Below are 28,000 nucleotides of genomic sequence, written 5' to 3'. Positions count from 1 at the left end.
TCCCACACAGAATGAAACTTAGTATTTTTCTTTATAGAGAAGAATTTTGCAGACTCAAGATTTGCTTTCTCTCTATGGCATTCAAGCACTGTACTTGAGTTCAATAAAAGAGTGAAGAAAGAGATGGTAATGGTGCATCCTAACAGTTAACATAAAATATAAATACAACATTTATGAAATTAATAAAAAAGTTTATAAAATACATCCAGGAAAATGCAAACTTAAGTATCTTTGTAGACAAGTAAAAATGATAGGGAAAAGGACTGCGCTGAATTCAAGAGAAGCAGCAGGTATTTATTAGAATCATTGCTATGAAGGGCCCAGTGAGGCTTATATATTGTCAGCATTTTTCCTTTTTTTGACTTAAATATGTAATCTTTCTGCCAGATTTTAATTTAGTGTGAAGGACATGAATTTGCTTCTGGATTGCCAAACTCCTCTATGTTGGGAAATCCTCTCCAAAACAGAAAATGAGCCACACTGGACAGTCATTCTCATTTACAGCATTCTAACCATGTGAATTAGATGTCAGTTCAAATGAGAGAAAGGAAATTAATTGATGTATTTCTTACTATTAGCTTCCTCAGGAAGCCCCCAGAATCGAGTGTTAGATCAGATTCCCTGCTGTGATCTCTGAACACTGGTACTCATTCTTCGTAAATGTGTAAGAGTTTTGGTCCATGTATTAAAATTACTTGATCACCCTTTTTCTCCCCCACTGACTAAGCTGTGAGCTCAGTGGGATGAGGACCGTGGGTGTTTCTGCTCACCCTCCATCCCCAGGGGCTAGCACACTGCCGAGTTAGACTGGATATTAAGCAAATATTTGTTATATGAATGAATGAATAAATGAATGAGTGGGAGATATTTCAGAGAAAAGAGTCTGTTAAATCCAGCAAAGATTATTCATATAGGTATGTAAATAAAATATTTTCATACCAGAAAATGATGCAAATTTTTCCAGATAAAGAAAAGAGTGAACACAGCCCAACTCATTTTACAAGGTCAAAACAATCTTGACACCAAATCTGACAAGAACTTTATGACAAATATCTCCCAATAACATAGGTATAAAAATGCGAACAGAAACATTGGCAAGAAAAATATAGTGATTAAAAATATTAATATATCACAAAGAGGTTGAATATATTTCAGGAATATAAAATTGGTTTAGCATTTGATTATTAATCATTGAAATTCACTTAATAAACCATATTAACAAAATAAACAAAAAAATCTCAGTAGATAAAATGCATTTGAGAAAATTGAAAACCAGTTTATGATTTTAAAAAACTTAGCAAAACAAAAATAGAAAGGAAAATGTGTGATATGGTAACAGTTATCTGCAGAAAACCTAAAGTAATAATCCTTAATGGTGAATTGTTGAAAGCTTTTCCCACAAAATCAGAAATGAGAAATGGGTATCTGCTAATATTACTACTGTTCAGTGTTGTACAAGATGAGACGTTTTAACCAGAGAAAGGGACATTAAGTTAAATAAGAAAACAAAGGAAGAAATAAAACTGTCGTTTTCATACAATATGATTATGTAACTAGAGAATTCAAATCAATCCACAAACTATTGGAACTAATAAATGAAGTTAGAAAGGTTACTGGATATAAAGTCAATGTACACAATCGTGTATTTCTATATTCTGGAAACAAATACATATCAAATATCAATTTTTTTTTCTGGGAAAGATTCACTGTGAGCTAACATCTGTTGCCAATCTTCCTCTTTTTTCTTCTTCTTTTCCCCCCACCCCACCCTAAGACCCAGTGCATGGTTGTGTACCATAGTTGTAAGTCCTTCTATTTCTTTTATCTGAGCCACTGCCACAGCATGGCAACTGACAGACAAGTGGTGGTTCCACAACCAGGAACTGAACCTGGGCCTCTGGAGTGGTGAGAGCATCGAACTTTAACCACTAGGCCATCAGGGTTGGCTTTCAAATATCAAATTTTAAAAACCAATACCATTTTATAATAGCATCCAATACATCAAAATAGTTAGATATATAACAGAAGATGTGTAAACTTACGTTATATAAACTGCAACATGTTGTTGAGAGAAACTAAAGAATACCTAAATAAATGGAGGGATATATCATGTTTATGGATCAGAAGCTCACAATTGTAAAGATGACACCTTTAACCAAATCAACCTATAGATTCAATGCAATTCCAGTGAAAACCTCAGAAAGTTTATTTTGTGGAAACTGACAAGTTGAGTCTAACATTCATTTGGAAATGCCAAATGTAAAAAATAGCCAAGAACATGTTAGAGAAGAACAAAGTTAGAGGAACTATTTGACGAGATCTGAACAACAATATAAAGCTACAGTAATGAAGACAATGAGATTTTGGCACAAGGAGAGACAGAAAGACTAATGGAAGAGAACAGAGAACAAATATAGACCCACACCTTGGTGATACCTGATTTATGACAGTTCGGTATGGGAAATTACTTTTCCTTTTTTTAACAAAAGGTGCCAGCTCAACCATATAACCAGATGGAACTAACTCCTACATCACAACATATGAAAAGACCACTTTCAAAGAGAGCACTGACTAAAAGAGTAAGACGAAATAATGAAAATCCTACATGTCAACTAAGAAAAATCTCCCAATTTCCTTACAACAAGCAAAGATTTCCAAAGGGGATAGCAAGCATTAACCACAAGGTAAATACTTATAAATTGAACTTTATTAAAACTAAGAATTTCTGTTCATGAGAAGATACTGTCAACAGAATGAAAATGTAAATGATTGCCTGGGAGAAGGTCTTATCACACTTGTGCCCACTGAGGATTCATATCTAGAATGTACAAAGAATTGCTACAAATCGTCGAGAAAAAGTTAACATGATTTCTTTTAAAACATGCTAGACATTTTAAAATATTCTTTATGAGAGATGATATTCACATAGTCAATAAACATTTGGGATGTTCTTACATCATTACATATCAAGGAAATGCAAATTAAAACCACAATGTAAAACCACTACCCATAAGAATGATTATAGCAGCATTATTCCCAATGGCTCAAAACTGAACTTATCCATTGTCTATAAACTAAAAATGGATACATAAATTTTGCTATAGTCATGTAATGTTATACTGTATAACAATAAACGTGGGTGCACTGGTGCTATAGAGGGACGTATCTCACAAACAAAATGATAAGCGAAAGGAGTGGGCACAAAATGATACATTCTGCGTGATCCCATTCATAACAAGTTTAAAAGAGGCAGAGCCACACCTTATGATGGGGAGCAGGATAATGTTTACCTTTGGATAGAGTAGTAATGGCAGGGAGAAGTTACGAAAAAGGCTTCTAGAATGCTAACAAGATTCTATTATTTGACTTGGATGGTGGTTACACGGGTGTGTCCTTCTAAAAATTCATTGAGTGGTATATGTTTACGGTTTGCTCACTTTGCATGAAGCCATCAACATTGAATCTTATCATTTAGATAATAAGAAAACAGCCAGTTGCCAGGCGCTGTCTTTACAGATACTCCATCTACCCAGATTTTTAGCTCTCAAGAAGAAGTTTTCATATTAGGCAGGAGAATACACGGAAAATTAATATTATGGCAATGTAGTAACGTGTGCTCTGATGGAAGCACAGGGTGCAGGGGCAGCATAGAAGACGGGAAATGTCCATCTGCTTGATGGCTGAGGTAAAAGTATCAATGTGTGAGTACACAAGGGGAAGACGTGAAACAAGTGGAAGAAGAATGTGGTAACAGGACTGGTCGGTGTAGTTTATAGTGCTCAGCAAATTGTAGCTCATTCAGCTCTGCCTGAAAGGAGATATCTTCCTTGAAGGACAATGCCTTGCTTGAACTCAGTGATTCCCAATTTGTTGTAGAGAAATAGTGTGGTTTATTACGGAGATTTTGGATGGGCATAAAATACAAAAATTCCCAGTAAAGTCACTGTGTTTAATTCCAATAAAATATTTTATGAAATTTGTACATATAATATATAACTAAAACTTTAGCTTTTTTCCCCTCTAATCATCTTTCTTTAGTACGAGGGAACATACCATAATGCACTAGTTGATTCATGCTTTAGTTATCCAACCACCCAGATTAAATTCTCCAGATGTTTCCTTGTTTTATGAAATTAATGCTCACTAAAACAGTTGCATTCAGATGATCAGAATTTGATCATCAAATATACCTTTCTTAACGGAAATGAAGGCATGAGTCTCAGCAAACAAATGGCCTGTAAAGCCCTTAACAAGTCTTATGACAGAGTAGTCCATTGTCCTGTTTCCCCTACACACACACACACACACACACACACACATGCACGTGTGCACGCACACACACTCGCACACACACGCAGAGAACTATGATCATTTGCTTGATAACATCTCTATTCACAGCTTTCTTGCATTATATATTTACGTTGAATTTTAAGTAATCAACAAGATTTTCTGGGCCTGCTTCAAAATAATGAGCATTAACAACACGAAGATAATTGGACTTGGGGGAAGAAAAGCAAATCCAGCCACTTCCTCCACCTTCTTTGAACATATTTCCATTTCCAAAATTTAGGACACAAAACAGAATCAAGATAATTATTTTGCTATCCAAATGCTAAAATTAAAGTGGAAAATGGAAAAAAGAAAGTAACTGATATTTTGGAAGAAGGCTAAATTCAAATGTTGAGTTCCGCTGTTTAATGTGTTTATGAAAGCCAGATCTACTTTTAAATTGCTCACAATGTTTGGCAGCGTAAAAGATCTGACCTCAGAGACCCCAAACTCCCACTAAGTTCTGTTGCATAAAATCTAGGAAAAAAACCCATATTCAAATTTCTTGTATGCTTTAAGATAATCTGTACTATTATAAGTCAAAAGGATTCTCAGACAAATATAATCATGTCAATTAAGCATTTTATAAAAGTAGTAATAAACTGAAATAAAAAATAGAAAAACACATAACACTTTACAACATCAGATTACCCCTACTAATAAAAAAAGTGAGGATAGATTTTTTTTTCTAAACAGCAAAGGAGTGAGTGTTCTGATTACCTTGAGACTGTTCTGTCTTGAAAACTCATGGCTTTTTTTTCTCCCAGAATGTAAAACAAAAAAGCAGGCAAGTGCATCTTGTTAATTATAATGGAAGTTAACTTGAATACAAAAACATTTTCTTTCTCATTTTGTTATATATTAAAGTCAGACAAACTGATCTTTTCCCTATTTACTGCTGCTTTTAGCCATCATTCCTGATTTTAAAACAGCTAATAGCTCTTCAAAGAAAATTCCAGCAGTTTCTTTGGTTACTCCAAAGCAAAAAGGGAATAGTGAAAAGGGACTTGATTTAACTTTTCCCAGACTCAGTTTTAATAATAACCCTGGAATGATCATACCACCTCATCAGTTTGCTTTGAGAATGCAATGCTACAATATCTATGAAGATCCAGGCACAACATAGACATTCAATAAATGGTATATATTCTTTTATAATTCTCTTTACTACACAAATTCGTTCCCTATACATCATGAATTTGTGCCTGAAATTAAAATACGTGGTATAAAGCCAATGTTCACACATTTCTAATTACTATACCAAATCTTAGTGAAGGCAGAGTACATTATCTTGAGAATCAGCTCTTTGAACAATTTATTCTGTTTTCTATCCCTCCTCGGGAGAATGAAATATCTGCTGAAACGAAATCAAGGGGCAATGAAATTAATAAAATTTAGAGAGCAAAATGCTTACAGATAAAACAAAGAACAAGATATAGGAACGTAAACAATCCCACTTCCAAATTATCTGAAGCTGTGGGAACGATGAAAAGAGAAATTGAAGTAAACAACTGACAGTGATTTTTCGTTGGTTCCTGTCCAAATAGGATGCACATTTCACAGAGCCCATATGAATAGAGGCAAGTCATTCCATTATTCTATTCTCATCCTGTCATCAACTCTTAGCTTACACTTACAGTATATGAGGTACATAGTATACATAAAAAGACATAGATCTCATGCCTATAAAAAGATGTTGGTACAGAAACTATTTGAAAACCAAAATAGAGTTCAATTTGTTAATGTGTGTGTGTGTGCTTGCGTGCTCACGTGCAATGGGGGTGAAGAGTGGGTAATAATGAAAGAAATGACAGATCTGTACTATGTCTCCTGGCTAATTTGTTCCTTTTTCATCTGTGGCCCCATACTCTGGATAATTACTTTATTCTGGATTTATGACACCACATAATAATTTTAATATATCTGTTTTTACCGCCAGTCTATGAGCTTCTTATGGGCAGAAATTCCATCTTATTTATCTTTGTCCTCACAGTAGAAGGCACTCAACTAATGAATGTAAAGGAAACTAAAACTATCATTCAATCAAAATAGAGTTTACAACTGCCAAAATGCATGTGCATGCAGTTATGTTTATGTATGTCCACTGGGCCATAACAAATTAATCTTATTTCGTTAATTTGAAATCCTCAGGGTTGCTGGAAATGAAAAGTCTATTTGTTGTGTGTGTGATTATGCGGAAAGGGAAAGCATGAATTTTGCTGCTTCAGGGGGTTCAGGGAAAGCTCTTTCCATTTCTCATTCTACAAAGATTAACTCTGACTTTCCTCTAGTTTTTTCCTATTAATAAAAGTCATCACCATCCTGTCAGTCTGTATAAGCCAAAAATTTAGTCTTCCCTTACTAATCATTCTTGATCATCCCCTGTATCCAATCAATGACCAAGTCCTGTTCATCACACTTGTCTCCATCTCAGCCACCTCGGTCCGAGTAGTCATCTCACTCTTAGATTACCGACCCTGCCCTCCCTCCCAATGCTGTTCACCACTCAACAACTGGGGAGATATTTCTTATATTTTTAATTGTATTATTTCCTCTGTGCTAAAATGCCTTCCATTGCTTTCCCATAATTCTTAAGATTAAGTTCAAGGTCCTTATTACAGCTACACCAGACTTACTGGCTGGCCTCCTCTCCTTTTCCTTCCATTTCAGCATCTCCAAGCTTCCTCTGCTCAGATACCTGGATATCACACTTCTCATTCTAGCCAAGCTTTTAGTCTCGAATTACCAAAATAATTCAACTTCATTTGATTGACTCTTCCTACATGTTAATTCTTCAGAAGGAATATTTCTTCCATGAAAAATATAGAAGTTCCAGCTTGAACTAAAATATGTATATTTCATATTTTAAAAATAGAAAATTCTTGAATATTCATTAGAGTCTTGATTTCTTTTTCTTCCTCTTCGTATTTTACTCCCTCTTGATTTAGTCAAAACATCAACTTACTCAGTTAATACGCAACATTTGAAAGACATAACTTATGCTCTAGAGACATTCAATGCTAAGCTGTAGAGAGGCTACTCAAGTTTATTACTATGTTCTTTAAAATGCTTTTCTATTATTTAAACTGAATCACTACATGAAAGTTGTTTTTCACTGCTTTATAGTTTCCATAACCCAGTGATCACATACAGCCACGATTTCATGATGATTATAAAGCTCAAAGGACCTAAAATGACATTTTTCTCTGAAATAAATGCTTTGGTTAACATTTAAATTTTTATCACAAAAAGTATTTTTTAAAAATTTAACACTTTTCATAAAGTAGAACAAAGACTATTTGACATACTAATGTGATTTGAATCTATTTTTAAGTAAAATTATTCAGTTATCTCCCAGTTAAAATATTGATACTTCCTAAGGGAAATATGAAAAGCTCATTTTCCTTTCTGTAAACCCAACTATGACTTATGGCTCTTTCAACCTCCTTATTTTCAACAATAGAGTGTTTAACAATAAAAGATTAAAGTACTGATCATGTAGTAGTGAAAATCTAACACATAAGTATGTTTATGCTTATATCTTACGAGAATTTTAACTCATTCAGTGGCAATAGGAGACTCTTATGTTTATTTCCAATTTGGATAATTTAAAAGGTATCCACATTTGCTGACTGAAGCGTTTATCTATTTAAGTGAATATGCTCAGTGAATTAAATCCAAGCTCAGTCTAATATTCGTCTCTTCCAACTCCAGACATTCACTCTCTAACTCAGCTTCTGTCCCTGCCTGTGAGAGACAGAATGGTGTCCTTCATGCTTCATGAAACCTCAAGATCACGGCCTGTCATCCCTGCCAACTTGATGTTCCCGCCTTCCTGAAGGACCTCTACCTTTCAATCACTTGATCACCTTGGCACCCCTTTCAAAACTCCCTCTTTCTTAACATCTCCCCTGTCTGCCTAAATTGCTCCTGTTCTTAAGTTTGCATTGCATCAACACAGAAAGCAAACCATTTTCTTGAAAGTTTCCATGGTTTTATAGTCTTTCTCATTAAAAAATTCCTCAGTATAGAACCTTTCTAAAAATCACTAAATTTACAAATACTCAGAGGGTAACCTGCATTTAGAAAGCATTCGAAAATAATGCAGACTAAGACACACTAACAATAGAGATTTTATTTTCTAGATCGTTAAGGCAGATTGGGGAAAATTTCCCCTTGATTTTTTTCTAATGACATATAGAACTGCAAAACCAAATAACTTTGGGGTTTTTCTGTTGTGGCATTTTCATTTTACTCAGATAGAAGTCATATGTGTCATGCATAGCTACACCTAAACAGGGCTTTACCACCTGTTGAGTATGTTTATGCAAATGATTGTCCATTTATGAAAGTTCTTCACTGAGGTTTACAAACAACTTCCCTGTTCAAAAAAAAAAATGGAAAAAGCTGTTCATACCTCTTTCCAAATTTTTGGTCCTATTAGGTTTTCGTTTGTTTTTTGTATTTTTTAAACTAATGTGCCTTGTACATCATGCACCCTATTCAGAGATGCACACTCTCTACGAATCTCCCTGTTGCTCTAAATTTGACTGAAAAATTATGATAGTAACCAAAATATGCATAAGCAAATGCAAGCAGTAGTAAATATACAATGTTAAAAGATAAACTGGGGCATATTAAAAATTTTAAGAGTTTATTTGAGCAAAAATCCATTCCAATCAGGCAGCACCAAACAGAAGTGGCTAGGAGCGCTCCACCCACAGCTAGCAAAGTAAGGACATGATTGATGGGCTAAGGCTTAAAGCTTAGTTGGCTGTTTGGGATTGGTCGTCCTTAAGTTTTGATTTCATAACCTTGAGGCATTTACAGGCTTAGATTTTGGTTTGCTTATATGGGCCACCAGGGCTGTAGAGCGACCTCAATCTAATGGTCTCCTTGTTTAATTAATTTAACAATAGCAGTTTTAAGATTCTTAAAGTGCCTATATTTATTTCCATTCATCTTTATTTCTAGTTTCATCCAGTTTAGGGTTTTAAAATCATTTCAGTAACTCACGTGAAATAAAGGCAAAATAAGAGACACACCAACCAGCAAATGTATGTAAAACAATGCATTGTGATGACCATTTTATTAGAACTACACAGATGCATGTACAATAATGTCTACTGATTTCATCTTGTTGCTAAAGTAGAATAAGGATAAATATTTCTTAGATTTTGAGATTGAATATTCATGTATTCATTCTACAAATATTTATTGAATTTCTACTATGTGCCAGGGACACTGTTATCGGGGTTGAAGGCGCATCAGTGAATAAATAGATTTAAATGTCCATCTTCATGGAGTTTAATTCTCATTACATGTGGAATATGACTCACAGAAATTCAAGGCAAATTCAAGCATACTAAAACAATGGTTTTTCTCCGAAGATTCACTTGTAGCAAATTACCAAGATGTTTTCATATTTTTAAATGGAATAAAAATTTTTATTTTGAAAGAATCAAAACAAATTATTTTGAACATATTGGAAGAACTAGAAATAACAAAGTTGCCTAAGCTATAACACAAACAAACTAATCCAGCTTTTGGAGTTTAATCACGTATTCTTGATTAATCTTCCAAATATAAATATTTACACATGTTCAGCTCTCTTTCTGAAGGAACTCTGGGCTGAGCATGAACTGAACTTTTGAAAAGTTCCCAAAAATATTTTAAACAGGAAACCAGCTGCCTCCACCCACCCATGGCAACATGTTCAAAGCGCAGTACCACAGGAGTTCACGTGAGTCCTTGAATACTCCACACTGCCGCAGGTCAGATTGAGTCCTGGAATTACGTGTCCTTACAAATGTGATTACACAGGAAGTTGGGAAAATAAAATTATTAGTGAATATGGACCCACCCAAGTTTCATAATTATGTTTTTTCTTAAAGTACATGATTAATCTATTTTGAAGTCACAAGGCTACCTACCTCTAGGAATAGCATAAGTTTTGGAAAGTGTATTGTACCTCTTATGACATAAATGGGAAAAATATAAAAGGAACATGTAAAATTGATTTTGTGTATAATTAAAACTATATTTATTTATAGTATTATATTCATTTACAGTACTATAAAGATATTGAATCAATTATTTTTATCTTGCTAAGGAGCATTTTAATTTTCAGAAAAACTGAAATAAAATAACATAGAAAAAGCAGAGGAGAAACAGTGGAATTGTTTAAAACTGAATGTTCTTAGACTATTTTAAAAAAAGAAATATTAATATGTACATATATCACCACAAATTATCAAAACAATAGCTAATAATATGTTGATATTTAGACAAAATGATGACTTCTTGTTTTAGTTGCTGGTATTTGATTTATAACCTCATTATATATCCATGGACTCTTCTAAGATTAAAATAATATCGATCACATAACCTCATTATATATCCATGGACTCTTCTAAGATTAAAATAATATCGATCACATATTTTGTTCTAATTCTTTTAATTTTAATGTAAAATAAAACAAGTAATCAAGTAACCAGTTTTCAGATACATTATTTGGAGGAAAATACCTTCCCCAGAAAAACAAATATGGTGGTTGTGCAGTACTTAAGCAACTTCGTATAATAATGAGATCCAGAATCTTGATTTCACTGAGAAAATTTCATTCATAAAGTTGCATAATCTTAAGAAAGAAAAGACATGAAATACTAAAAAATGTAAATGTTAGATTTTGGTTTGAAGATCATTTACTATATATGCCAGTGAAACTATTTCCCTGTCCGTATTTTCTCCATTTTAGCCAAAACATTTAGTAATTTGTTTAGACATAAGAGTCTCCCAACTTGTCCGATCATCTTTGAAAGTGTTGTTTTGGGTTTTTGTCCTTTGGTGTAAAAGACGGTAACACTAAGGAGAAAAGCGATTTAACAAAGCAAAGTTCCTGACACAATTGTTAATTGATCTGGAATCAGTTTTCGTCTGTTTGTTTTTATTCTAGGCAGTGTTTTATTTCCTTAGTAAAGACAAGTAAAGGACTTGGATTAAAAATGTCAAAATAACAGGAAGTGAAGAGTGTTTATATTTCTCAAAAGATTTGGCTTTCCACTCCCTCAAATAGAAAATGTAAGACACGTGCAGGGAAAACTGCAGAGTTGAAGACCAGATTAAATGCACACATTTCTGAAAATTTGCTTTGTTTTTATTTACCCTCTCAACCATATATATACTTTCTTTTCAAGTCTATCCCAAGCAATCCTATAATGATAAAATTTTAAATCTTCCTGAAAAACTCTTATTTTACTTTTTTTCTCGCTATGCTTTCACAGATTTGTATCTTTGATTTAATTTATTAAAAAAGAAAAAAAAATACTAAGAGATGTATGGATTACTAAAATTGGGTCTCGTCATTGCCTGCTTTTCACACCAGTTAGGATGTCTTGAAGTAGAGCAAGGAGAGAACATATTGGTACCAGTTATTTCCACAGGTCATCATATTTGTCATACTTCTCAGCATCAATATAACCTCAGAATGGTATAGTGGAACCCAGAGAAGTCTGGGTTCAGAATCAGAAAATCTACAGTAAATCTGTTGCTTGGGAAGGTCACTCAGACACATATATTCACTTACTACAAGGAGATAAATCTAATGCCTTCAATATGATCTCTGGTTGCTTTGAGAATGCTTTGTAATTGTTTATATTCTGGAATATTATAGCCCGTGCTATCCAATATAGTAGTCACAAGCCAGATGGAGCTGGTGAACTCTTGAAATGAGAATCATCTCAATTGAGATGTACTGTTACGTGCAAATTTGTCACAGTGTGGAACGTAAAATGTAAAATATCTCATTAATAATTTTATCTCGATTACATTTTTAAATGATAATATTTTTAATAAATTAGGTTAAGTAAAATACATTATTAAAATTAATTTCAGGGTTTTTAAAAAATTTTCAATGTAACTTTAAATTGTAAATGTTGCTTGAATTGTATTTTTATTGGATAGCTCTACTCCAGAGCATCCAAAAAATTTAAGGAATTTTCTTTTTCATGGAGATTTCTACAGAAATAGAAAACTTTGTTTTGATTTTTTTTAAATATATTTGGTGTGTTTGGGCAATATTTCTGCCTCTATCTTTCAGAGGCTTCCTATCTATATTTCAAATTAAGATGATTACTAATAACATTATTTGCAAATATATGCTTGAGAAATGCTTTCCATTGATAGTGGAAATACGTACCAGAGTCATGCCTGCCCTTCCAATATAACTGAACAGGACATTTTCATTCTCTGCCACACGCTCACATAATGCAGAGAGGCGAGGCTGCAATAGCCACAGCAAAATAAAATAGACATCATTGAACACATTGGACATGACTGTCCTCTCCCTCCTGCTTAATCAATTTATCAAGAAATTGATTATCAAAGTAATCAAGAAGTTGCTTAATCAACTTCTCTCCTAGAGCATTCTTATCAGCAAATGGGCATGCTGTAGACAATACCTTCAACCGTAGAAAAAATTGTCTTGATCACCATCCCATTTCTCTGGCATTTTTTATAATGAAAATCTTTAAGAGATATTTCCACTCATCCCGTTCTCTCTTGGACTCAATCAGTATTCAAGCTTAGATCTCCACAAAAACAATGAATGACTACTCCAGACAGTCAATGACTACTACCTTGCTAAATCTAATTAACGGTTAATTCCAGGTTTCAAATTCTTGTCTTCCTTGACCAATCAGTAGCATTTTATTATCATTGACTGCTCTATCTTTCTGGAATCACTCATTTATTTGCCTTCCAAGAGACTCCTCTCTCATGGTTCTCCCTCCTACCTTGCTGATGCTGCTTCTCATTCTGTTTCAATGGGTTCATCTTGCCTCACACCTTTGATGTGGAAGTGCTCCAGCTCAGAGTCGTCACACCTCTTCTCTTCCCCAGTGGTAATAGCTGTAGCTGAATGCATCCACTCCTTTGCCTATAAATCCACGTATTTGCTGAGGCTTGCCAAAATTATTTCTGCATTCTAAGATCTTCCTTTAACTCTGGACTCATGTATCCAGCTGCGAACTTAACATCACCACTTCAATATTTAATTGGCATCTCAAATTTCACATGTTCAAAAAAACAAATTCTTGAACACTACCCACATCCCTCCACCTAAACAACTCCCCCCACTGTCTTCCCTTGATCAATAAATGGATATTTCATTTTTCCAATTTCTCAGGTCAAGCCTAGAGAAAATCTTTGATTCCTCTTTTTTTTCACACTGCACGTTATAGTTTTTGGAAAATTCTGTCAGGGGAATGTGAAATATATCCATCATCTCACCAACTTCATCTCTAGTACCTACTTCAAACCACCTCTCTCTTGCCTGGAGGGCTGTATTTAACGGGTCTCCCTGGTTCTATCGTTTCCCTACTCCAACGAGTTCTCCACAATACAGCCAGAGTTATCCTGTTAAAACTCAACTTATTATGTCACTTCCATGATCAAAACACTTAAATAGCTTCCCATCAGTCTCAGAATAAAAGAAAAAGTTAAGACTGTGCCCTACGAGGTTCTCATGATCTGGGCACACATTACTTCCCCAAACTCTTTGCCAAGATCCAAGATTTCTGGACCTGAGGTTCACACAATTGGGGTATGAGGAGGCCTTTTTTAAGCAAAAGATTATCTTGAAACTTAAACTAGATTAGCTTCAAAGCAGAACTACCTCTGCCTTGCTCACTTGCTGCAACTGCTGGCCTTCTGGCCATTCCTTGAATAGACAACACTCTCCTGACTAGAGACTTCGGTGTTTATTTTCTCCGCCTGTAGCTTTTTCCCCTAAGATTCCTCATGGTAGATTCTTTACTTCATTCACCTTGGCAGTTGGGCATTCTCTGATTATACCAGAAGGAACACATTCTCCAGCCCCTCCTGGAGTGACTTTTTGTTTTCTTCAAGCTCTTATCATCACTTAATATACAATTACATAGAATTTGTGGATTCTATTGATTCACCAGCTAGAATAGATGCTTGATGAAAGCAGGAGATTTTTAGTTTTGTTCACACCTCTATTTCCATTGCTAGAACAGTGTCTGAGACACAGTAGACATCCACTGCTGAACGAATAAACTTGTGAGAAAATAGTGATTTAGAACTACTATTTTTCTCTCAAAACACAGGTGTTACAAGTTTTACTAAATAAGTCAGACTCCTCTGAAGAAGGATGCTGAAAGACTTTTGAAAATTGGATGCTGATAGACTTTTAAAATTATCCTAGAATAAGTTTTCAGTGAGCTTAACTTCCATTTTAATTGTGATCAGGAAATTAATTCTCCCATATGCCTTTAATTATATACACACACACTTATAGTAAATATCTATATCTACAAAAGACATATATTTACGCTTACTTAGCCAAGAGTCTTTTTGAAATAGTGTGGAAAGTGGATGGGGGATTATAGAGGAAAAGCCATGTATATCCCTTCTACAAGAGAACCAAGAGGTTGCACAAGACTGGGAAGTTAAGAAAGAGAAGGAATGAAGGAATACATAACAGAAGTTATTTATATTTCAGATACTGTTTCTGACGAACGTCTGTGTTTCTGGATTGTGTAATTTTCATTAATTTATATAGATGAACACTCTACTCAGTAATACGACTTCTACGAACGAGTAGACAATGACTACCCACCTCAAGTGAATACATTACTGTTAAGATCTGGGAGCAGAAATTTGCTGTCAACCAGGTTTAGGTCCTGGCCTTCCATGAGAAGTCTACAGCCAAGGTGTAGATGCTTAGAACTGCTTAGAACTCCATGAATACTGGAATGTCTCTCACCAGTCTGCAGTATTAGATCAAATTTATTTTACTCCCACATCAAAAGTTTAGATTCTTATAGCATCAACATCTTTGGAGTCCATTTATAATATGCCATAATCACCATCGTCAATGTTTTCAATCCACACAATCATACATTTTATGAGTTAAGCTTCGTCACTAAAAAAACAGAACAGAGAAGCCTGGGCAGCGTCAGAGAATGGGATGAGAGAAACTCTAAGTAGCCTGGCTTTGACCCAACTCAGTCCCGCTGTTGAGTATGCTCACAAGAAGGTTCTGAATTAAAGACGAAATAAAGCATGTCTGAACCCCTAGAAAATCCCTGAAATTACTCTAGCTCCTAACCAGGAATAGTTTACAAATAGAACTTTCCATAATGACTAAGGATTTCCACGTCTCCCTCTCCTCTCCTTTGCTAACAAGTATTGTCATCCCACTGAGTGCTTATAATTCTCACTCTTCATTTGTAAATTAGAGTTTCATCTCATCCAGAAGTTGAGCAAAGAGAAGTTAGAAATCCATGAATATGCACTGAGTAATAAAGCCATTTGATAGTTTGCAGCCATCATAAATTCAACTTTTGAAATAATGCCTTCAAAATCCTAAATTCACTAAGGGAGAGATGAAAGATTGTATAAAAAGCCCTCAAAACCATTTCCACATAAAAAGTAGTCTAGAGTTGTTTCAGGCTCTTCCTCATTGAAATATTGCCACTTCACCTTGTGTTGCATTTCTAAATGATTACTGCATCCTAGGAACATATGTTCATAAGTCAGTGACTGAAAGAATCCCTTCTCTTTTTTTTAAGCTTTAATTCTACAAATTAAAAACAGGCATAATGATAAGACGCCATTTGTAAGTTCTGCAATGAACATATGTTTTCTACTCAATACTAAGAATATCTCTGACTTCAGTTACCAAAAAACAGAATACTTCCAAGAGAAGTTTAACATCAAATATATTTTTACCTTTGCTTCACATAACAGCAATTCTTAGCAAATATCATTGAATATAAATCATCCAGATAATATTTAAATATATAATAATATTATTAATCCTCTTCAAAGCTATGACTTCATGGAATGGCCTTGAGCACAAACTCTCTTCTCTTTGACGGGCTGATTTCCTCCAAGAAAATACCCAGATCCCCGCTCCTCCTTTTTTTTTGGTGAGGAGGATTGGCCCTGAGCTAGCATCTGTTGCCAATCTTCCTTTGTTTGCTTAGGGAAGATTGTCGCTGAGCTAATGTCATGCCAATCTTCCTCTATTTTGTATGTGAGATGCTGCCACAGCATGTTTTGATAAGTGATGTGTACCATCTATCCACGGAATCCAGACCTGAGAACCCTGGGCCACCGAAGCAGAGCATGTAAACTCAACCATTACACCACTGGGCCAGCCTGCTAGTTCTCCTTTTCACAATCGGTCAGGGCACTGGGTAAACAAAGGCCCTCCAGGGAATAAAATCTTGGAATACAGCCTAGACCTGTTTAATTAAAATAAAATGCCATAAGGTCTGTGACCAAAGTATTAAAAATGACAAATGTAGTTATTGTTTTAGTAGTGATAAATTTAAAATGATGAATCTTTAAATTTCAACTATCCTCATCTGTTTGGGTACGTGGCAAAAAGACATGACTTAAATGACAGGAAGCTTCTAAAATAATAGAAAGTTTATAATGTGAGGTAGTTTTATTTCATTGAAAACACTAAAAAATAGTAAAGAAGCAAATGAATACTATTCCAGATACTACTCTTATTCTATTTAGAGAAAATGTAAAATAATATGTTTAAGGTTTGGAAACATGGGGGGGAAAGTGTTGATAAACAGCTTCTCTTCTTTTTCCTATGGATATACTGTACTACACTTTACCTGTTAGCAACATAAATTCTATACATGCTCTTCACTCGTTGAAATAACACTTAGATGATACTTTTCTTTGATAATAACTGCCTCTCTCTGTAATTTGAAGAAGGCGTGAGCACTAAGCATTCATTCATACCACATGTCAAGAGGAAACAAAGCAAAGTCAGTATGTTCCTAACAGAATTTCCAGTCACCACACATATTTCATTTGTGAATAAATAAGATTTGATGAAAATCAGTGATGAAATTTCCTCTGAGAAATCAAAAAACATCTTCTTGGACTATAACATTGAAGAAAATAAGAGAGAGAGGAAAGCATAAGGGTTGAATATGAGAACAGCCAATTTAAATGTAAAGACTGCTTATTTTCAGTACCAATTTCTTCATTTTATTCCCAAAGGAAAGAGTGGGCACCTGAGAGAATTGTGATTCGCTTGGACTTACAGATTTTGGAATTGATCTCTGGCTTGTCTCACCGCCTCCTCCCTGAACTCTGATACCCCCACGCCTATTCCAAACCATCCTGCTTAACTTCTGCCAGATTTACATTCCTAAAATACCAGTGCAGCATACTGGAAATAGCTCTGGAGCCAGAAAGACATGGTTTGGAATCCTAGCTGCAGCACTTACTATGTCTGTGGCTTTAAAGAATCATTTAAGATTTTTAAATGTCAGATTCCTTCATGTGTAAAATGAAGACAATATGTAAAATGAAGTTCATTTTATTGCACAGGTTTCAAAATTTTAGATATGTGTGCAAATTATCTTGCATATAGGAAACATGATTATATGTTGGCAGTATGGTGACGATGAAGAAGAAGGGAACAAATGCTCCATCTCTTCAGAAACGTGCAGTTACCCCCGTTGTATAACATGTAAGGACAAAATTTGTGTGAATTTTAAGACCTCAAAACCGTTTGTCCAACTGCTTCTACAAAGTAGAATAGTCCTTTTGCTTTTCAGCAACTATTCAAGTTCCACTGGTTTTTCAAGATTCAGCTCAGGAAGTTGGATTTTTCTTTCAAGATTTCTCTCAAATCTTCCAAAAACGGAATTTTTGAAGGTTTTGGCATTATGGCAGAATTCAGTTGACCTTGCAATATCAACATAGGAGATAGGCTACTTCTTCGAATAGAAGTGACCTGAGGTCATTTTTCAATTCCAAAAAATTACTGCCATTATGTCTGTGGCTCTCCTACTTAGACGGAACCCTCATAAATTTCAAAGCCACACCCATAGTGAGACACCAAGAAGCTTTGTCTCAGAGATTAAGCAATTACTGAATCCAATGAAAACATGAAAACGTATGAAGAATGCAGAAGAAAGACCATTAAATGATCCGTTATTTCACAATAAAATTGTTAATGTTTTGAGTAAAAGCATTTCACATAAAGAATTTTTCTAAATATCATTCAAATAGATTTATTGATATTTTAAATCAATATTGCCAAACCACAAAAAACTTAAACAAATATTGTATCAGTAGATTTTCAAGATTCCTTTCTAATCTAATGCTTATAAGAATGGATAAAAGTCTGAATTCAAGAATAATTAATGTATATGTGGAGATACTTGACAATAAAATCATTAACAACAAAACATTTAATCAAAAGTTGTAACGACATCCTATCCCACAAAATCATTAGCAAAAGTGTATTCATCTAATTTTAGAAAATGTAAAGACCAGTGTTGATGTAAATGAGAACATCAAGAAATATCATTGTGTATTTCAATGCCATATGTTACTTATATTCTTCTAATTATATTAAGAACATCTTCCTTACATTTTCATTTAATAGACCTAATCACTCAACATTCATTTTGTAATTTATCCCTGCAGGAAACATAAGCAAACACTTCCCAATGTTTTCCAGAGATCTTTTTTCCTTCAGTTCTGTAATTACTTCCTATATAGTTAAACATCCATGTCCTTTGTATCACGTACAGGATTTTATTATTTTATTCTATGTCACTATCTCCTCCACACCACCCAGGTAACTCATACAAAGAAATCAAAATTCATGTTAAGTTTGAAGTATACTTTCTATTAACAATGACAGGAATTCAGCATGAGGACTAGCAGAATGACAAGAACTCTAAATGTATGAAGCATAAACATGAGGGTTTGTGAAACAATTTTACTCTTTTTTACTCTAAGAATATACCTTACATCAAACATATTGACTAACTCACACTCATTTGGAACTTCAAAACAAGGTTTTAATATTAACATATTATATCACTGTCTAAATTTAGAGTTGAAATTCTTACCTGAGTTTTGTTTAGTATACAGTTATTTTTTAAAGACAGGACATGTATGACAAGCTGTCAGGATAAATAATACCAACAGTGGGAAAATGGCAGAGGGAGGGAAGAAATCAAGTCCACTTTAAGAAGATCCGAGTCCCTCTGTTTCCCAGACCTACAGTAGTTTTGCTCTGCATTTTATAAGCAACTGTCTCTCTCTTTGCTCCGAGAACAGCACATGCTCTGCCTCAGCAGGAAAATATAAAAACTAACTAGAAAACCACAAGGTTATTAAGCATCTTACCCTTTGGGCTTGCTGGGCTGCTCGAGCGGCTCAGTGTTACAGACACGTGTAAACAACAGAATTTCCTGCATCCTTTTCTCATCTGTATAGCTCTGGGGTCCTGGCCAACAGGATTATTTCCAGCATTAAGGCCACTCCACACTAACTCAAAAAAGATTCCCATTGGTTGTGAAGTTTTATCAAAACCAATCTCACAACAGCCTCTGTGGATCACAAGTGAGCTAACCAAAATAAAATCATGTTAGCATTCCCTAAGCATGGGGGTCCAACACTTTCCGTGCAACCCATTTGAAACTATGTACTGTGAGTGGAAAAGGAAGAAAACACACAACCCTTCATCTACAAATTTGTTTAATGTTTAATAACAATAGGTGTGACTTGCAATAGTAATAGAAAAAATAAAATGGCAACGCAAAAGAAAAAAGTACTAATAAAGTATCTATCTGCCAAAAACTAAAGGGAGATCATACTACAGATCACAGGAACAAAAGGGACTATCACGGGTCCAAACTGATTCTCATTAGATTGCCGATAAAAAAGAAAAAAAAAATCATACTTAATAAAATATTTGAGTATACAAATCATGATATAAAACTGTATGTCAAAACCTTTGATTTCAGTCACGTTGGCAGGAATTGAGAGCTGCGGTCTCCAGGGAACCCAGCGAGAGCTCTCCGGCCCGTTTCTCTGGGGAGAAAAACACAGAGTGACTTTCCAGTGATGTGACACAGCTGTCAGGAAGTGTTCTGATGAAGGGGTGATGGCAGATCACACGAAAGAGAGCTTCTCTGCCTGAAACTAACCCTGAATGCCCCCCAAAAAAGAGGAGAAGGCAGAAGAAACACAGTCACTATATTCCTTATAAATAGCATGAAAAAAGCATTTGAAGTCAGGGAGTTAATGTCTTCAAACTGTGTTATTCTTCTTCCCTTTTAATTTGGAGGATTATTCTTAGCTGAATAACATGTCCCTCATTTATTTCTACTTAACAATATCCTTTCCTCCTTACTTCCTGATACAACGGAGAGGGTCGTCATTCTCCCGTGGAAAGTGAACTAACCTTTTGAGGTTTCATTTCCACCTGTCTTTTCAGGACACGTGCTCAGTCACCATTCTCTCTTCGAACTCTCCCTTTTGTCTAGATTTTCCGATGATATTTTAAACACGATAAATTCCTCAGCCAATTTCACCTGCGCCAATGAATTTCACTTTCAATTCAATGGTTTTCACTTGTAGGTACCATGTTCCTCTCCTTCATGGTAAGATGATTGAAAGGGCTCTCTCCAGCCAAGAACCCGATTTAATCTGCCATCTACTCCCTGTAATGCACCAAAGTGACTGTCTCTGAAAACACACACACACAAGCACATTTTGCTTTTTTAAAGTTTATAAACTCCTCTCAACCCTCATTCTACTTATCATCTATGCAGCCTTTGACGCTGTTCATAAACCCACTGGCGTTAAGACTCTCTTCTCATATCTTAGCACGACACTCTCCTGGTCTTCCTCTTGACTACTCTTGCTGCCTTTTCCACTGTCCTTGGTGGTGCCTCTTTTCCCTCCCATCCCTCCATGTACACCAGGTATACTCTCACATAAATCTATTTTATCTCAGGAAAATGTCACCCATTCTCATGGTTTCAATTATCACCTCTTTTTTCAGGTGACTCTCAATCATCTTCTGAGTCTCTAACAGTACATGCATCAGCACACTGTATCCTGCCACTAGAAAATACCACAAATCTATCATTAAAGTATTTAAAACTGAAATTATCATCTCTCCATGGACTTGCTGTGTTGTTTATCTCAATAATGCCAATCAGTCTTACAGTTTGCTGAAGAAAAATCCCGGAGGTCATCCTTAATTCCTTTTCTATTCTACGTCCAATCTAGCATGACTTCCTTTTGATTTTACTTCAATTATCTGCCCAGTCTTCTCTCCTCCCACTGCCACTATCCTCGTTCAGGCAACTGTCATCATCTGTCTGGATAACTCCAGGGTTTTCCTAAATTATCTACCTGCCCCAAACTTGTTCCTCTCCAACCTTAGCACGAATTACAGTGGTCCATTTCCAGTACTCACGCTACTTGAAATCTCTGAAGATTTTTAACTCTCTTATCAAATCTCTTCTTCGCAATACATTTGCCAGAATGCAACTTTTCTGGATAATTTTTTTCTGTCTTGTCGGCCATTTCATGTCCTTATTCCTTCCTTTATTATTTTCTCTCTTTTCAGGGTGGAATATCTCCAATGGACTATGGCTGGCCCTATTCTCGCTCCGCGTCTTCAGTCAGGGTGCTCACATTTATATTTTTGGCTCCTTTCACTATACACATTGCTACAGATTGAATTGTGTCCTCCAAAAAGATGTGTTGAAGTCTTAACCCCTGCTACCTGTGAATGAGTCTTTATTTGGAAATAGAGTCTTTACAAATGTAATCAGGTTTAAGAGGAGGTCATACTGGATTAGGGTGGCCCTTAATCCAATGATTGATGTCCTTATAAAAAGGGAAATTTAGATACAGACACACAGGGGAGAACACTATGAGAAGACAGAGGCACAGATTGGAGTGATGCACCTACAAGCCAAGGACTGCTGGCAACCACCAGAATCTAGTGAGAGTCCGGGAAGGATTCTCCCCTAGAGTCTTCAGAGAGAAAGTATTGCCTTGCCGATACCTTGATTTTGGACTTCAGCCTCCAGACAAATATCGATTGTTTTAAGCCACAAAGTTTACAGTAATTTGTTATGGCAGCCCCAGCAAATACACTAATGCACATGTAATTCCCAAATATATATGGCCAACCCATAGGAGTTTTTCAGTCTTCAGATTTGTATTTCTAACAGTCTAATGAGAATATCCACTAGCAGTCATTCAAATTACTCAGTAATCTCCAAACACCAAATCTTTTATGTTTCTTCCAAAATATCTACTATATTTTATATTCTCAATCTTCAATAACGATACTACCATCCATCCAGCTAGAAACTTATTTATCATTTCTGAATACTTACTCCTCTTCATCCTTAAAATATGTCACTTTTAAAGTACAATCTGAAAGAATTGTCCATATTTGTCTCCACGTCAATACCTTCCATCTTTTTAAAACCCACGCTAATCAGATTTTTGTTTCTCCACATCAATTTTTTACTGGCAAGTTTATAAATTACTAATCAGCAAAATCTGGCTATATGTAGAGGGCACTGTCTCACTTGAAGCTTTGTCAAATGAAGGCTCTTTTCTCCCACACAAACCTGCTTCCCTAGAGGTAAGAAAGTGGAGTAGGTGTCCTGCTTTGTCCTCATTGCCAAGTCTGGCTCAAAAATGCTTTGTTGTTGATAGCATGGAACCTGCTAGCGTCATGGAAACAAAGTTATCCAGTGTCAGGGCTGGCTCAGTGGCATAAGGATTAAGTTTATGAGCTCCACTTCAGCAGCCCAGAGTTCGTGGGTTCAGATCCTGAATGTTGACCTACACATTGCTCATCAAGCCATGCTGTGGCAGCGTCCCACATACAAAATAGAGGAAGATTGGCACAGATGTTAGTTCAGGGCCACTCTTCCTCAAGCAAAAAGAGGAAGATTTGCAAGAGATGTTAGCTCAGGGCCAACCTTCCTTACCCAAAAAACACAATAACAAACAAACAGATTACCCAGCATCTCCATCTTAGTGCAAAGGATACATTGCCATCACGGCTTATAACACACACACACATACACACACACAAAGCATGAGTGTACAAACATCTTCATTATCTTAACACTCAATATCCCATAACAAGTAATGGAAATACAAGAAAAAGAAAGGAGAAAATTCAGCTTTGGAGCTTTCGTAACTTGTTGGCAAGTTCACAATATCTTAAGGCACTCAGCACTCATCAATGAGGGCTGATTTTGTGTGTCGGGGGGGGATTCCAATTTCATTCTGTATATTAGGTCCTCCCTGTGAATTCTATTTGCTCAACCAGTATCAATTTTCTGCCTGCCTCTTACAAAAATAATTTTGATTTTTGTTTGGGGAAACCATGTGGTCAGCTGAAAAAAAATAAAGCTATGTTACCAAAACTCTCATTAAAAACACACAGCTACATGGTACAATTTCACCTGTGAAACCTAAGTGAAAGCCTGGTGAGCATTTTGGGAACGTTTTGTCTTCCTGATATGGATGCCAGTCCGTTTCATTTCTTTCTTCTTCTTCCTTCCTTGAACAAGGACAGGAGGCTGCAGACGGAGAAGAATTCTTTAACTGACCATGAGGTTATGATTCAGTGGAAGCCACATTAAGAGTGGCAAAGGACCCGGGACCATGACTGGCCACATGCAGGCTTCTGGTGATGGGAGGAAAAGAGAACTTCTCTGGTTAAACCATTGTCATTAGTTTCTTCCTGTGGCCTTATTGATTAGATAGGGAGCTGCAGACCAATAGAAAGTTATGAGAGTTTTTTAACTGGAGAAACAATAGGAAATAAATATCAATCAAAACTAATTTGACTCCAAATCCTTATCAACTGGGGAGTCCAGAAGAAACCATGAAATTGAAAACTCCAGAAGCAAGTTTTCCCCAATTTTACATCTATCTCTCACCATTTCTATGAGGTTTCTCCTGATTCCCAGAGAAAGAGTTAATGATACTGTCAAAGACTGTATTTGTGTACTTATTTACATGTCTGTTTCCTCAAAGAACCGTGAATATCTTAAAGATATAATATTGTATTTGTCTTTGAATCTTTTGGAAATAAGCAGATAAATTAATGGATAAGTGAATGAAGGTATAAATGGATATTCTATGAAAGCCATTGAAGAAAACCAAAATAATGAGAGTACAAGTTGTAGAGAAAATAAATTAGAAAGATGTATCTTTAAAACACAAAATAAGTATATGGTGATATTTAAACTTCTCCTAATACTGTTTTTTTCCTACTTTTATGGATTCAAAGAATTAATAGGGCCAATGTCACATATACGTGCCTCTCACTGACAAAGTAAGAAAAATAGAAATACTGATAAAGACAAATAGGAAAGATTTCCTGTGGACCGTAGTAACTATTTGAATTTAGCTGTACTGTTATATCTTAATTGCTACAATTTTAGTGGCTTTAACAATATTTGTGGAATTATTCTAAAACAACATATGACTGTCTCAGCAATTGAAATTTCTTGCAAGGAAGCCAATTTTGGTTTTGATTGAAATGTACTAGGTGATTTGAAAGCACAGATTAGAAATACCTATGCATAAAACCACAGAGTATATTGTGATTGTACAAATACACCCTTCATTAGTCAGGAGAGACCAGCCAGGAGCCACCATCTTTTATTAAACTAACTTATGCCTACTCACATTCATCGGTTGCATAAACCTGAATGTCAACGTATGAGTCTTATTGCAGCATTATAGAAAATACTTTCTTCCTTCTCACTATATTAGAAATGTGAATTATGTCTCATGATGTCCAGGATTTCTTTACAAACACAACGTATGTTTTTTATGAAAATGTTTAAGGTGTAACACCAAGCTAACTTTATTTATATTTTGTCAACTGGGGGAAAAGTTAAGAAAAAATTGTAAGAAAAATAAATCTGATATACAATATAACGTCGTTAAAAAAGAAAGATCCTGGTCTCCAACAGACCTGGGTTTGAGCACCAGTGTGCTCAAAGTTATATCTCCGAGTCTCAGTTCCTTCATTTATAAAATGGATGTTATAATCTTTGGAGAAATTCTAAGGGTTAAGAGATAATGAATGCAAAGTGCCTAAGCAGTACCCAAGACTAAATAAATTAAAGCTATCATTAGAGGTAATTATTTCAAAAAGTAATTATGTCAACCTAACTGCAATGTCTACAAAATAGTTTTAAAGCAAATTTTTATATTCTGAGTAGGAACATGAAGCAAATTCGGCTTGGCCCAGTGTAACGATATGACTGATTTCATTACCTCTGTAAATGGTCGCTTTGTACTTGTGATCTTGTTCTGTCACCCAACACTTGGGCCCTGACAAGACAATTAGACATATTACTTATGCTTATAATAAGCATATGATGAATTTATCTTTGTAAGACTTTGAACATTTAAGAACATTCCTTGAGAATATCTACCTATGAAAAAATGGCCCAGAGACAAATACTTTCTTTTCAAATAATCAGATACATTTTACATAATTAGGAATAAAAATTTAGTCATCGGATTTTGATCAAGCTCACAGCAGAAGTGAATGGTCAACTGTTCTTTCCTTGGTTAGTAATGGTGTGATGTGTTTCACTTTTTGGAAGGATTTCTCAAACTCAGCACTGTTGACATTTGGACCAAATAACTCTTTGTTATGTGGGGCTGTCTTGTGCATTGTAAGGTATTTAGCAGCGTCTCTGGCCTCTACCCACTAGTTACCAGTGGCACACTCAAGTTGTGACAACCAGAAATGTTTCAAAACATTGCCAAATATTCCATGAGGGGCAAAATCACTATCAGTTGAGATCCATTGTTAGAGTGATGGAGTAGCGGGAAGATTATGCTAAGACATGGCTTAGCTCTGCTAATAACCAACTATCAACTATGGCCTTGCATAAGTCACTTGAATAAAGTGACTCCATCATTTTAAGCCTTATTTTCCCATATATTCAGTCACAAAGTTAGACTAGATAATCTCAAAAGCTTATCTTACTAAAATATTAGATGCCTTAACCTCTTTTTCTCTCTCTCTCACATACACACAGACACACAAATACACACACACACACCACTCTACTCATATCTTTCAAACATAGTCAGTCATATATTCTGTATGCATTAGGGTGCCAAATGCACAAAGAATGAAAACAAAAATGTTAAAAAACCCATTTCTAACACAGGGAAGCAGTCTCACAGTGCCATAATTAATTTTTCTTAGCAACATCAACTCCAGGATTACCACATACTCAAAAACAAAAAAGTTTCTTCTTGATACACCTAAATTGATAAGGCCAAGCATTGTTTTCTCTTGGAAGAACACAACCCAACATCCACAACATTGATGAAAGTGCTTTTTCCCCCTCAGGAGCTATATGAAATTACAATTTAACATGTCGACTAAACTGAGGAAAGGCAGTTCGCACAGAGAAAAATTAATTTTACTGAGTTGATTTAGAAAACACATCTCATTTCTTAATAAACTATAACCTTTGGACATCCCTTGCTATATAATCTCATTCAACATAGAACTAAGCCTCCTTGGTGGGTAACAGTTTTGATTAGTGTTAACAAATATTCTTGGTATCAGCAGTAAACTACCACTTGCTAAGGCTTATGAATAGATTTTCCTCACACATAGCGCGAGTTTCCTTCAATATTTTCAAAGTATGTTTTTTGCAAATCTATCCTTTTGGAATTCTTATAAAAAAGAATTACCTGCACCATGTGAAAGAAAAAAAATTATTTCCTTACATTGTAGGGAGTTTCCATTTTATAGTAATACATCCCAGCTCTGAACAAAAATGCCAAAAAAATCACCAAAACAAGCAATGCTTCATAGCATAGTCTACTGTTTTAAAGAAAATATGAATTAAGTCCTAAGAGATCTGGGTTTGTTCTTGATACCGACGTGTTGCCTATGTTGGACCATATACTTAACTCCACTGAAGGACAATTTGGGAAATAAAGATGTATATGTATAGAAAATTATAATTTTTCTCATCTTATATAAGGATCTCTATAAATGGTAAAACATGTTCTTTAATAAAGGAAATATCATTTATTATAATTATGAGGCATGAACTCTTAAAGTACTGTATTCAACTAGCCTTTAAATTCATTGTAACATGCATTATCATCAAAATATTAACCAGGCTTGAAGACTCTTAATAAATATTTAAAATTCAGAGTATATTTGAGATAAACCAGTGCATTTCAAGGATTAAAAATTCCTATGAGATAGAAGAAAATAATCATGATTATCAAACTACTAAATTACTAAGTATTACTTAGATTGCTAATACTATTAGATTAATACTAGATTAATAATCATGACTATCAAAATATTAGAATAGTTATAAAATTTCCTTTCTAAAAAGAGCAAAACATGCAGTTTAGTTTCACAATCAATTTTTAAACCTGTGACAACGTATTTCACAAAACTTAAATGGTGTCAGCAGATTTTAGTTTAATATAGTGGGCTCCACATGCATGTTTTCCTCTCTTCATACCCTATCTCTCACTGACATAACATAAAAGTGACGTTGTTGTTGTTCTTATTTTAAAAATAAATCTATAACAGTGCTGAAATCAAGAAAGAATGCTACAAAAGAAAGTACAAAACTCAACCTCCATTAGAGACGGCTGCCACAAGGTAAAATTCGCTATTCCCAGAGCGCCTGGCAGAAAACCCACGCTCCATGAAAACCCACACTGATGGAGTATTCATCCCCGGGATCATCATGCGCTACCTGCCTGAGCACAGGGCCTGGACGTCCTGCTTCTCCTTCTCACACATGCA

General features: G+C 35.2%; 1 protein-coding gene across 4 annotated transcripts in view; it reads right to left on the bottom strand.

The window, feature by feature from the left end:
* CCDC102B (coiled-coil domain containing 102B) overlaps window positions 1-19,769 on the bottom strand; it is a 281,402-nt gene extending 261,633 nt beyond the window's left edge. For 2 of the 4 annotated variants that reach the window (XR_011542096.1, XM_070627846.1), the window contains exon 1: window positions 19,534-19,738. Coding sequence is in view for 2 of the 4 variants with exons in the window: in XM_070627846.1 (XP_070483947.1) it covers window positions 19,534-19,604 (71 nt within the window). In the remaining 2 variants the exon portion in view is untranslated. Of the gene's footprint in view, window positions 1-19,533 lie in introns of all 4 variants that reach the window. The other 2 variants (XR_011542095.1, XM_070627845.1) reach the window with 2 other exon arrangements.
* Between the last annotated feature and the right edge of the window lie 8,231 nt (window positions 19,770-28,000).

This window comes from Equus przewalskii, chromosome 7, assembly GCF_037783145.1.
Source record: "Equus przewalskii isolate Varuska chromosome 7, EquPr2, whole genome shotgun sequence".
NCBI lineage: Eukaryota > Metazoa > Chordata > Mammalia > Perissodactyla > Equidae > Equus > Equus przewalskii.
The sequence above is the reverse complement of the archived record's forward strand: the minus strand, read 5'-3'. Positions and strand labels throughout refer to the sequence as shown.